Genomic DNA, 12,449 nt, shown 5'->3' with positions numbered 1-12,449 from the left:
ATGTTTTTACATGGAGAGCCAAGTTGTCTCGTGCTTCTTTCTATATCTGGGAATATTGAGCTTTTGGCAGATCATGGATTGAGTTATATTGCATAAATTTATCGATTTTAGTTCTCGGTCTTCGAGAAGCGCCCTGGTTGTGTGACGTTCTGCTTCTGCCTTTCCCTCCAGGCTCACTGCGGGCCTCGCCGGATTCCTGCCCGACCACCCCGAGCCCTGCCCGGACCCCGAAGCCCCCAAGGGCGGCACAGTCCCCCCCGGCACCCCACCAGAAGTCAGACAGCGTGACTTCGCCTCACAGGACCTCAGCAGCCAGCCCCTTGCGTGGAGTGAAAATGGAGAGAAGCCCGACCCCACCCACAACGGAACAGCTGGCGGGCTTTGTGAGCAAACCAAATTTCTTTCTGCCGCTGCCAGAGACCATGATGGATCCTGCGTTCCACGGGACCCTGTATTCTCTCCCGCCTTCCCATCATAACCCCTCAAGCCATCCTGTCCAGCTGCTTCCCGTCAGCCTGGCTCCCGCCATCGTCTCTCTGCCACGTGGATCCCTGATGGGCCAGATTCCCCCCAGGGGCGTGGGGTTGGATCCGTCACTGACACCGCTGGGTGCTGAGAGCCCCCCGGATGCTGATCCCAAAGGACAGCGGCTCCATGGCAGGGACAGTGGGCCAGGAGGGAGCTGACAACAAGAGACGAAGGGACTCCCGTCTGCTTTGGACCCAGGGGAGGCCTTGCTGGGGCAGCGAGCTTCACAAAGCAGCCGGACAAGAAGGTCGCCCCGAGATGTTTGCCTTTGCTGCTACAGTTCCCTCATGCAGAACTGGAGACGGGTTTGCTGCTTTGGAATTCCAAAACCCACTTGAACCCCTGTTGGAGGTTGAAAACCTTCCTCTTTTCTTCCATTTGTTTGTAGCAATGCACGATTCGCCCCTGGCCTCCCAAGCCAATGGTGCTTCAGTCCATTGGCCCTGAACCATGTACCCAGGGGTTCATTTTTGGTCTTGCCTCTTTGGGGACAGATGTTCCACCATTTTAGAAGGGCTGAGGCAGGGGGAAGGTTGGAGCCCACGCTCTTTCCCTCCCCCTTGCAAGAGCCACACAGAGGTGGCGACTTCAGCTGGCCCTCCCAGGGCAACGGCACCGCTGTGGTGTGTCTCCCAGAGGTTCTCAACCTGGGGGTCGGGACCCCTTTGGGGGTCAAATGACCCTTTCACAAGGGTCACGGCAGGGCAAGCAGCTTGGCTGGGGGGGCACCATCCACACAACAGCCTTGTGGGGTAGATCGAGATAGAGCGTTCGTCTGTCTGGAGCAGCGGGAAAAATCGAGATTGGCATGGTGGGACAAGAGGCAGAGCTGAACAGAGAAACCCGGGGAAAAACCATTTTATATACAATCATGCACAATGGATCTTCATGCCATTGGACAGTTTTGGTTTGATTTCTGAGAAAGAACCCTTGCATAATTTTATGGTTGGGGGTCACCACAACAGGAGGAACTGTATCAAAGGGTCTTGGCATTAGGAAGGTTGAGAACCACTGCTTTAGTGCAGGGGTAGTCAAACTGCGGCCCTCCAGTATCCATGGACTACAATTCCCATGAGCCCCTGCTGCCAGCAGGGGCTCTTGGAAATTGTAGTCCATGGGCATCTGGAGGGCCACAGTTTGACTACCCCTGCTTTAGTGGAAGGGGTATGATGGCACAGCTGTCGGCAGGCAGCACATCAGAGTGTAATACAAGCAGCAGGATGCATCGGGATCGAACTCATATGAGCTGGTTTCCCTCCCCCACCCCCACTGAAGGAAGGAAGAACGTAAACCCCCCCCCTTGTGATCTCCCAGCCACGGCTATTCAGGGGTATACTGCTATTCAGGGGTATACTGCCTCTACCGCTGGAGGTTCCAACTCTTCATCAAGCGTATTAGCTGTGGCTGCTTCCAGACACCTGTCCCCTCCCCCTGCACACACACACACACACACACACACACACACACACACACACACAAACACAGACTTCAAAAGGGATCTGTTAGCACTTTGGGGGAAGTCTTCTGGGTGAAGCTCCTGTTGCTGTAGCTCCAGCGCCCCTCCCACCCCCAAGGCCCTCCAATGTCAGTACAGGATTTCCTAATAGTTGCCAAACAATCTGTGTCAAGAATGACAATAAAAGGGCAGGGTGCAGAGGGGGGGGGAGGCGGCAGCGGGGGAGACGTGGGGGATTTTTTCTGAACGTTCAAGAAGCCACAGAGAAAAGCCGGGTGCATTTTCAAGGCCAGAAATTTCAGAAATTCCCAGGCAAGCGTTTGGCCGTTAGAGGAAGTTATTCGGCCGGAGGTTATTAGTCAGTGTGGGGGGGGGGGGGAGGTGTTGGGCCAGCCCTCCCTGGGAGCGGGGGGGGGGGGGATTGCATGATCATGTGCTCTTCCTTCCTCCCCATTCCAGGATGGGCTTCCCGCTGGGAAAGAGGGGTGGGCTATTTATTTTCCTCCGTTGAAACCCAACATTAAACATCAGTCCATGAATTTATTTCCGGTCCTTTGACCAGTGAAAACATGAACAGCAGGGTGGTTGGTATTCCTTCTCTCCACCCCCACCCCCCAGGAATGAGTAGCCCTTCTGCCTCCAAACGGTCCCGAGGGTCCGGGGTGGGGGGCTGACTTCCCTGCCCTCCCTCCTCACTTCTCTTTCCCAGATGTTATTTCTCCTGCCTTTTTATCAATACTTGAACACGAGCACCTTCCATCCCCCTCATGCTACAGAAGACTGGGGGAGGGGGAGGGGGGGCTAGGATGGTGATTGAACTGCAGTGGGGGGGGGGAGTCCCTTCTAACTTGTCAATAAAGTATTTTTTTCTACGTCTCAAAGCCTCCCCAATGTGTATGTTGTGTGTGTTACAGATACAGGATTAGGCCCCATCAGTGCTGGGGGGGGGGTGTCTCAAAAGGACACTTTCACTTCCTGTGGTTTTCAGCGGAATGCCGAGATTGCTGCATCTCCTTCCCTTTCAAGTGACCAGCTGTCCTTGAGACCAGCAGGCATGTCCATGAATCTGCAGGGCGTGCTTGGTTCTGTGCCTGAGGGCAGGGGGAGATGTGGCTCAGTGGAAGAGCCTCTGCTTGGCATGCAGAAGGTCCCGGCTTCAATCCCCGGCATCTCCAATTAAAGGGACCAGGCAGGAGGGGATGGGAAAGAGACCCTGGAAAGCCATGAAGTGGGGCTGGAGCTCAGGGGTAGAGCCTCTGCTTGGCATGCAGAAAATTCCAGGAGTTCTTTCTAATCTGTTCAAAAATACATTGAACAATTCCGTTCACATGAGTAATCCTTCACGGGTTGTTCTGGGGTCCCCACCATTTCTCCTGTATAACAGTGAGCTGCAATTGGGTGACTTCATCTCGATTATTGTGCATGTGGTAATTCAGGTGGACTGCAGGGTCTGAGAAGGTCAGGCCTGTGGTCCACTTAGGGAGGGAAGGGGACTCTGCTCCCCAAGCCATTTTCTGTGCCTTTTGCCTAACCTGAAATGGTTTAGGGAGGGGCACTGTTGGACTTATTGGAGGAAACCCACAAGTGAATGCATGGATTCGTCCTGTCCTTCCCATTTCCTCCCAGGCAGGTGTTTCATCCATGGACAAAGTGAAAACAAGACGAAAAGCTCTGCAAGACCGTAGGAAGAGCCCTGCTGGATCAGACCAGTCCAGTATCACACAGTGGCCAACCAGTTCCTCTGGCAGGGCAGAGAGCCTGAGGCTTTTCTTTCAGGAGGCTTAGCTAAAATAGAGGTAAAGAGAAGATTCCTATTCTAATCTAAACCGCTGGATGGGGAGAGATGCTGGAGGCCTCTCTGCATCCATCATGTTGCAGGCTTGAGGGATGGAGGAGAGAGGAAGACTCAGGAAACAGGAATTTAGCCCTCTAGGGACAGGTCAGTGAGATCCGAAGGTGAGTGGTCAGTGTTCCTATGTATCTCACTAACTCTATGGTGAAGAGAGTTCCTGTTAGAGTCTCACGTCAGGAGACATCATACAGAGAGTTATTTCCAACAATTTTCTCCAAGGAAGCTGCTGTCGCCTGGAGTTGAGTTGTGGTTTCAGGAGATCTCCAGTTACCACCTGGAGGTTGGCAACCCTGTCAGTATGCCTCTGTGATTCTAGATGCAGGGGTGGCCAAACTGTCCACAGACTACAATTCCCATGAGCCCCTGCCAGCACTGGAGGGCTGCAGTTCAGCCACCCCTGAGCCTCTCTCAATGGGATCTTTCAACAGTATTACTGTAAAATTATTATTTAGGGCAGGAGTCCCCAACTTTTTTTTGAGTCTGTGGACAACTTTGGGATTCTGATACGGGAAGTTGGGTCCAGCCACAAAATGACAGCCCTGTGAGGCTGCCCTGTAAGTTGGAAGGGGCCAGACAGATCATCTAGTCCAACCCCCTGCTCAATGCTGAATCAGCCTAAAGCATCCATGATAAGGATCTTGCTTGAAGATCACCACTTCCTTAGGCAGCCAATTCAACTTCTGAACTACTCTGACTGCAAAAGATTTCCCCCTGATATCTGGCTGGTCCTGTTCTACACATAGTTTAAAGCCATTACTGCGGGTCCCATCCTCTGCTGCCCACAGGAACTGCTCCCTGCCCTCCTTCACATGACAACCTTTCAAATACTTAAAGAGAGCCATTATGTTCCCTCTCAACCTCCTCCTCTCCAGGCTGAACATTCCCAAACCGCTCGGTCTTTCCTCTCAGGGCTTGGCCCCCAGGCCCCGGACCATCGTCCTTGCTCTCCTCTGAACCCTCTCCATTTTGTCCTCGTAAAACCAGAAGAAGTCTGAGTACAGGGGAAAAGAGGGATAATTTGGAAATACACTTGGAAAGAGAGGAAGGAGGCCAGATAAAACCAACCTCGTGGGGGCAGCTACCCACCCACTCACTAGCTACAGGTCGCAGGCACCAGGTAAGGGATCTGTAGGTACTGTGGGGCCAAGTGTGCCAGATGTAGGATCCATAGGACTGCATAAAATACAATGTAAAATCTAATGCACAAGGGGTTGAACCCAACCTGCTTCTCTGCTGGTGAAAAAAGGACAGAAGGGTTCTTTTGATCATCCCAAACGGATATTCCCAGACATCCCAGGACATTTTTGGGACAAAAGCCAAGCAAAGTTAGGAGAGCATGGGAAGAATGTTCACCTTTGTAGGATTCCCGCCTCCCAGTCCCGTTGCTGCAAGTTACGCTATTCTTCTGTGCATTCTTCCAGGTTGGATGGAAGTAAATGTCGACCCATACAGAGTGGTGGCAGGCAGCCTCACATGATGTGGCTACTCCTGTTGCATCTTATTGCTAGCGACAGATCAGCCTTGGGGTGTGAAGCTGCTAAGACAACTAGGCTACATCACGGCACAAAGGCCGGGCACGCTAAACACTCTTACATACAGCAGAGAACAATCATGGCACAAATACATGAGGTTTCCAGAGTTGAGCGGTTCAGCATGGTTCAGCCGTCTCAGCGATCACCAAAGCCCGAGGCGGCGCATAGGAGGCCAGAGCTGTGGCATGGAGAGGAGGGGCGCTGGCGCCCCTCCTCTCCGTGCGGCAGCTCTGGCCTCCTATGCGCTGCCTCGGGCTTCGGTGATCGTCGAGACGGCCGAACGGTGCCGAACCGCTCAACCCTATGGGGGGTCGATTTCAATTTCACTTGATGTACAGACGCAGCAGTAGCGGCAGGGAAAGCAGCAACGGCAAGGCTGCAGCTCAGAGACCCAGCAGGCAGCCTCTCCCCCTGGCAAGGCAGGCACCATGGACTCTCAGAAGCCTTGAATGAAACGATTTTTCACAAGTTCTGCATGCAAAACAGGGAAGGTGAGGTCTGCTCCTAGGAGGTGGGTTTAGTGCGACTGAGTCTCTAGTAACTCACTCCAGCTCCTCCAAATGGCTGTCAAATGCCATGGTTAAAAATACGGGATTGTGAACCTGTTCTGAACCTCCTCTGAGCCAAAGCTTACTAGGAGCTGAGGCAAACTGAAGTTATAATACGGTGAGAGAAATAGCACTGGCCTACCCCGTAGGATTGTTGCACGGATTACAGAAAGAGTGCCGATGGAAACTCTAGAAATGTGATTTTTAGAATAACTATCTTCTATCCGGAACCTCTTGTGGCGCAGAGTGGTAAGGCAGCAGACATGCAGTCTGAAGCTCTGCCCATGAGGCTGGGAGTTCGATCCCAACAGCCGGCTCAAGGTTGACTCAGCCTTCCATCCATCCGAGGTCGGTAAAATGAGTACCCAGCTTGCTGCTGGGGGGTAAACGGTAATAACTGGGGAAGGCACTGGCAAACCACCCCGTATTGAGTCTGCCATGAAAACGCTAGAGGGCGTCACCCCAAGGGTCAGACATGACTCGGTGCTTGCACAGGGGACACCTTTACCTTTTTATCTTCTATCCACTGCGAAGGGGGCAGGATTGTGACCAGGCAAGTGACTCTGCATTCATCCAGAATAAACGACTTTGACCTTGTCAACCTTGCCATTTCACTTCTGGTGAAAACAGAGTTCAAGTTAACCTTGATTTTTATGCTTGAGTTCCCAACGTCTGGTCGGAGTTACTTGGGGAAATGATTTACATATTTTAAAACATTTGGAGTCAACAAGAGAGCGCGTCAGGTTTCTGTGGAAGCCCTGGCCGGACTCCAAAGACGGAGACTTACAGGATGCCCGAATGTCAGACGGCCGCATTCAACCACAGCCCCTGCAAAGAGTGACGTTTCTCCAGCTAAAGCGAGAGGAGGAAACCGCTCAGAGAGAGAAAACAAAACGTACTGGTGAAGTAATACCAAGGGACACGTGGCGGATGTGCCTGTTCTGAAGAACGGCATGGCTCCTGCAACCTGTTTTGTGCTAGTGGGATGTGCAAAACTGTTTCAGACTCTCAGATCACTAGGGACTGGTTTGGGTCACCTTTGAGAAAAAAACGAATTCTAGAACTTAGAGCCATGTGAGGCTGACACTGGAAGGATTCGATTCCAGGAGAGAGTAACAAGACTTTGTGGAGGAGGGATGAGTTTTCGAGAATCAGGGCTACCTTCATCAGATGCATTTTTCGCTCTTGCCTTCAAGATTTCCTAGCATGATTGTCTTCTCCAGTGAGTCTTGTCTTCTCAGGATGTGTGTATGTAGAGGGCCATGAAGCTGAAACCGGCTTATGGCGACCCCCTTCCCCCAAGAGGTTAGTGAGGTTAGGCCTCCTTGGTGGTCTCTCTTGCAAGCACCACCCATTAAGACAGGCGGGGGGGGGGGAGACGAGGAGGCGTGGTTGTGACTGAGTCCCTGTCAGAGGGAAGGCCTGACCTTCTCAGTCCCTGCAGTTCACATGACAGTGAGAATCAGCCTGCTCCAGGCTCCAACTGGGTGGCTGAGAGCAGTGGCCTCTGCTCCGGAGACCAGGCTTTTGATTCCTCACTTCTCCTCCACATGCAGCCAGCTGGGTGACCCTGGGCCAGCCCCAGTTCTCTCAGAGTTCTCTCGGCCCCACATCTATCTATCTATCTATCTACAGAGTTCTCTCTGCCCCACATCTCTCTCTCTCTCTCCCTCCCATCCTTCCTTCCTCCCTCCCTCCGGTGTATATCCCTCCCTTCCAGCCAGTCGGCTCAGGGCTTCTTCTTCTTCTTCCCTTTTGGATCCCCAGGGAGAAGTGTCGGGCTCCTTCCCCTCGGCTTCCAGGCCCTGCTTTGCTTCACCCCCTTCCACTGAGCCAGTTTCCAACCCAGACGCAGAGCCGGGGTTGGGTGCGCTTGGGGGTCCCCCCACGGGCAGGAAGACCAGCTGGCTGGGGCCCTGCGGTGGCAGATCGAGGCAAGGCAAGCAGGCGCGGATCTGCGGCTCAACATCCCCCTCTGGCGGCCGCAGTGGTCAGGGACGCGTTCCCTCCCTGTTCCCTTGGCTGAGAGCTGCAAGGGTGGGGCGGGGGCTGACAGGTGAGCCGATGGCACCTGGATAGACAGGTATAGCCAGTCATGTCTTCCCCTTCCCAGCTGCTCGTAGCCTGTTGGCACCTGCCCCCGCTCCCTCCAGCTGCTGAACACCTCCCAGACATGTCAGTCAAACTCCAGAGAAGCCCCGAAAAAATGCCAGCCTCCCAGCGGGGCCTCGGGTCCCCCTGGCATTGCAGCTCACCCGGGGTGGCCAGCTCTGGAGACTTTGGGGGTGAAGTCAGGAGTAAGTGGGTGGGACTGGGGGTTGGGAGGACCTCAGTGGCATATAATGCTATGGAGTCCACCCTCCAAAGCAGACTTATCCCCCAGGGGAGAAATCTCGATCACCTGGAGATAAGCAGTAATTCCAGGGGATCCCCAGGCCCCACCCAGAGGCTGGCAGAGATCAATTCCCCGGGAGAAAAAGTCTGCCTTGGAGGGTGGGCTTGGTCCTTGGCAGGTCTCCCAACACAACAATAACACAAAAGGTAGATATTGGAGGAAAAGGAGAAAAAGAAAGGATACAATGGCTTGCAAAAGTATTTACACACACACACACCTCTGTTTTGTCATGTTACGACCTGGAAATTGTTGGAATGGGCAATGTCTGGTGTCCAAAGAAGAAGAGAAGAAGACTCTGCAGGGGACAGCAAGGAGATTGTTAGGCAGGACAGGGAGGACAGGGTTAGGCAAGTGTGCTTCGGCTCGATTCGGCTGCCTCGGTAATTACCAATGCCTGAGGTGGCCAGCGATGCGGAAAGGAGGGGCAGGGGCACACCACCCAGTGGCCGCACACAGGCACAGGCATCCGGCAGCTGACGCACTGCCGCCACCCCTCAACTCCGTGGCACTGGCCTCCTGCGCACCGCTTCAGGCTCCGGTGATCGCCAAGGCAGCCGAATTGAGCCGAAGTGCACAAACCCAGCTAGGACCTTCTCTCCTGTTCCATGTCATTCCTCGTCTGCTTCCAGACTGCGACTCTTTCAGGCAATTTCCTGCTTCTTCTCGGAAGCCACAGTCCCCGTCTCTCTCTCTCTCTCTCTCTCTCTCTCTCTCTCTCTCTCTCTCTCAGTTAGGCGTGTAGCCAGATCCTGTCTCTGTCTCTCCTCCTCAAGTATGGCAATTCCTGAATAAACCTTTACCTACTCAGGGTGTGCAACCTCACTGCTAACATAGAATCATAGAGTTGGAAGGGGCCATACAGGCCATCTAGTCCAGCCCCCTGCTCAGCACAGGATCAGCCCAAAGCATCCTAAAGCATCCATAGGGCTTGGTCCCTTGGCCCCAGATCATCCCCGTCGCTCTCCTCTGTACCCTTTCAATTTTATCTACGTCCTTCTTGAAGTGAGGCCTCCAGAACTGCACACAGTACTCCAGGTGGGGTCTGACCAGTGCCGTATACAATGGGACTATGACATCTTGTGATTTTGATGTGATGCCTCTGTTGAGACAGCCCAAAATAGCATTTGCAATCTGCTGAGACTGCAGCCAGTTTGCCCCTGGCCTCTGAGGAGGAAGGAGGGGGAGGGAAGGCCGGGGGAGGGGGGTCAGGGGCCTTTGCTGGTCAGGGGGGAGAGGGGGAGGGGCCTGCCTGCCGCAGCCTACCCAACCCTCAGAGGGCTATGCAAGTGGCCCCTGAGGCTTCAGCGGGACACGCCAGGCCTTTGCTGACCAGGGGGAGGGAGGACAGAGGGGGTTGTCTGGTGTGGCCTCCGGAGGCTTCAGGAGGCTGCACAAGGCCTTTCCCTTTGCGGCCAAGCGGGGGAAGGAGGGCGTGTGGGGGAGGGGATGCTCCCGCTGCCACTCCGCCTGGCCTCACCTTCAAGCCCCTTCCCATCTTTTTGCTGGCAGCTTGACTGGAACACATCGCCTCCGCCCCCGTCTTCTCCCCCTCACCTCTCTCAGTCCTCTCTTCTTCTTCTTCCTGCCACCTATTTTGTTCATTGAGACCCAGTGTGGTGTGGCAGTGAAGAGTGGCTGCCCCTAATCTGCAGGGGTTTGATCCCCTACTGCTCCCCATGCAGCCTGTGAATCACAGTTCTCTTTGAGTTGTTCGCACAGAGCAGTTCTTTCAGGGCTCTCTCCACTCCACCCAGGTCAAGAGCAGGCTTGGTGTAGTGGTTAAAGAGCGGCAGCCTCTAATCTGGAGAATCAGGTTTGATGTCCCATGCCTCCTGCATATGAATCAGCTGGGCGACCTTGGGCCAGTCACAGTTATCTTAAAGCTGTTCTCACAGAGCATTTCTCTCAGAGCTCTCTCGGCCCCGCCTACCTCACACGGTATCTGTGGTGAGGAGAGGAAGGGTGAGGTGTTTGGATAGTGAATGTAGCTCTTCCCAGCTCTTCCCTTTCTTCTTTAAAGTGATAAAGTGAAAAAACTCTTGTGTTTTTCTACTTCTTGCCCAGCGGCGTCCCCCGTGTGGAATCTTACGTCCAATTTTATTGCATTTCCTGTGAGGGTGTGGTGCAGATAAAGGACACCGCTCCCTTCTTAAAGATTTATCTGCTAGAGACCTAAGGTGGACTCGGCAGGAAATGACTCTAGGGAAAATGAACACCCGCCTCAGGTTGCCAACCTCCAGGTAGTGGCTGGCGATCTCCCAGAATTCCAACTGCTCTCCAGACTCCGTGGCGCTTACTGAAATCCTCCCCCTCCCCTGGCTCCGTCCCTACCTAAATCTCCAGGAATTTCCCAGTCTGGAGTTGGCGATGCTGCAGGTGTCCTCCGGAATCCAGGCCTTCTCTGGGCCCTGCTCTTCTGCTAAGGCAGCCAACTACAACGGCCTGCACCTTGAACACCAGCTCCCAAAGGGGTGCCAATCCCCAGGTGGTGGCTGGGGACCCCTGGGATTAGAACTAGTGTCCAGGGGACATGAATCAATTCCCCTGCAGAAAATGTCTGCCTGGGGGGGGGGGTGAACTCTGTGGCCTGATATCCTGTGGATCTTCCTCTCCTTCCCAAACCACACCCTTTCCCAGCCTCCCCGCAACCGTCTCCAAGAATTTCTCAAGCCACAGCTGGCAACGGCAGCCTGGAGCTGAGCCACAAAACTGTTCTTCAATCCAGAGAGGTCAAAATCGAGAAGCCCGGCCAGTCTGCGAGACTCCCGCCTGCTAGAGGCCGAGGAATCCAGCCTGTCTGCCCATCCCAGCCCTGGCACCCAGTGGCAGCAAAGAGGTGTGCAAAAGGGTGGTGGCAGCGAGAGCATTGGGGCACGGGGAGGGCTGATTGCCTGGAGGGAAGCAAACAAGCACAGCTTCTGCACAGTGCACGCCCGTCCACGGCCGTCGCCAGTGTGCTCTCTTCTCTGGCTGCTGTGGCGATTGTGTGGTCAGGCCTCTTGCGAGGGAAGGTGTGTGAGTGGGCTGTGGAGGACTTCGGCTTGTTTACCAGTTGCTTCCTTTGCAGAGTCCACCCCCCCCCCTTCCTTTCTGCTCTTTGCCTCTCGCTCGGCACCACCTTTCTCTTTTCCCATCTCCTCCCTGCTTCACGGACGCCAAGGGTGCCCTCGCCCTGGCAGGCACTGAGCAACACTCGCTGAGCTAGGCCTCACCTGAGCCTCGCCCTTCCTGCAATGGCTGCTCCACTGCCCCCGGGGCCTGCCCGGATCCCTCGCTGGATCTCTGCCCACCGCTCCCTGGAGAAGGCCCTGCACAGTCTGTCCAAGCTGCAGCATTTGGTGAGCCAGCCCAGGCTGGGGCTCCGGAACAGCCCTCCTTATCTGCCCCAGATCCTACCCCAGACCCACCAGCATCTGCGCCTTGTGCGGGAGCAGTCCTGGGCTTGCGGGGCCCATTTCTGGGAAGAAGGCGGCTACTTCCGTGTCTACCTCAACAACCTGCTGGAGAAGGTTAAGCAAGCCACCCGGCTTTTCAAGAGGGACAAGGAAGAGATCTTCCAAGAAAATTCGGCTTCCAGGTAAACAAAAGAGAGAGGGGGGGGATTTGGGGATTTAGCCCACTGCAGGGATCCTGCTGCATTGCCCCATCTTGCCCAAGGGGCATGTTCTATCCTGGGGAAGCTGCACCCGTTGGATTTCAGACTGGCAAGAAAAACTAGCCTGGGGAAAGAAAAAAAGAGAGAGTATGTTTATTGATGTTCCAGAATAATGCAATCCTGTTTACTATCCTGAGTTTGCCTTTACTTGGTTTTGGCCAACTAACAAAAGCCTTGTTCCGGGCACAGTTTGCATGCAAAAAGCTGCACTTCTTGCATTTCGGCCTGTCAAGCTGCCCTTAAGGACACAAGAAGATCCTCTTGGCAGAAGATTAAAAATGACCAACTGCTCACAATATCCCCACGTACCTGCCCAGGATTTGAAACTGGCCAGCACCTACCCTGGTGTCAGAGGGATGGTCCAAGAGCAGCACCCCCAAATCAGCAAACCCCCAAATCATGGGAGACCCTTGCAGGGGGGATGCCATTTCCCCCTTGTCTTTTGGTCTGCTCTTTAAAAACAGTCATTTCCAGAAACTTTTA

General features: G+C 54.3%; 2 protein-coding genes and 1 non-coding gene across 5 annotated transcripts in view; all 3 read left to right on the top strand.

The window, feature by feature from the left end:
- BCL3 (BCL3 transcription coactivator) overlaps positions 1–2,807 on the top strand; it is a 34,281-nt gene extending 31,474 nt beyond the window's left edge. Inside the window, exons 9-10 of one of the 2 annotated variants that reach the window (XR_013230926.1) lie at positions 172–1,528; positions 1,665–2,807. Coding sequence is in view for 1 of the 2 variants with exons in the window: in XM_077336657.1 (XP_077192772.1) it covers positions 172–686 (515 nt within the window). In the remaining variant the exon portion in view is untranslated. Of the gene's footprint in view, positions 1–171 lie in introns of both variants that reach the window. The other variant, XM_077336657.1, reaches the window with a different exon arrangement.
- Positions 2,808–3,087: 280 nt separating this feature from the next.
- On the top strand, positions 3,088–3,159 carry TRNAA-GGC (transfer RNA alanine (anticodon GGC)). Its single transcript has one exon. It is a non-coding gene; the product is annotated as a tRNA-Ala (tRNA).
- Positions 3,160–11,187: 8,028 nt separating this feature from the next.
- The window catches only part of CBLC (Cbl proto-oncogene C), a 34,445-nt gene continuing 33,183 nt past the window's right edge, over positions 11,188–12,449 (top strand). For both annotated transcript variants that reach the window (XM_077336649.1, XM_077336648.1), the window contains exon 1: positions 11,188–11,888. In XM_077336649.1, the coding sequence (XP_077192764.1) occupies positions 11,545–11,888 (344 nt within the window). In that variant the 5' untranslated portion in view covers positions 11,188–11,544. The remainder of the gene's footprint in view (positions 11,889–12,449) is intronic.

This window comes from Paroedura picta, chromosome 5 (genome assembly GCF_049243985.1).
Source record: "Paroedura picta isolate Pp20150507F chromosome 5, Ppicta_v3.0, whole genome shotgun sequence".
Lineage (NCBI taxonomy): Eukaryota > Metazoa > Chordata > Lepidosauria > Squamata > Gekkonidae > Paroedura > Paroedura picta.
Note: the sequence above shows the minus strand (reverse complement) of the source record. Positions and strands in the feature narration are given on the sequence as shown.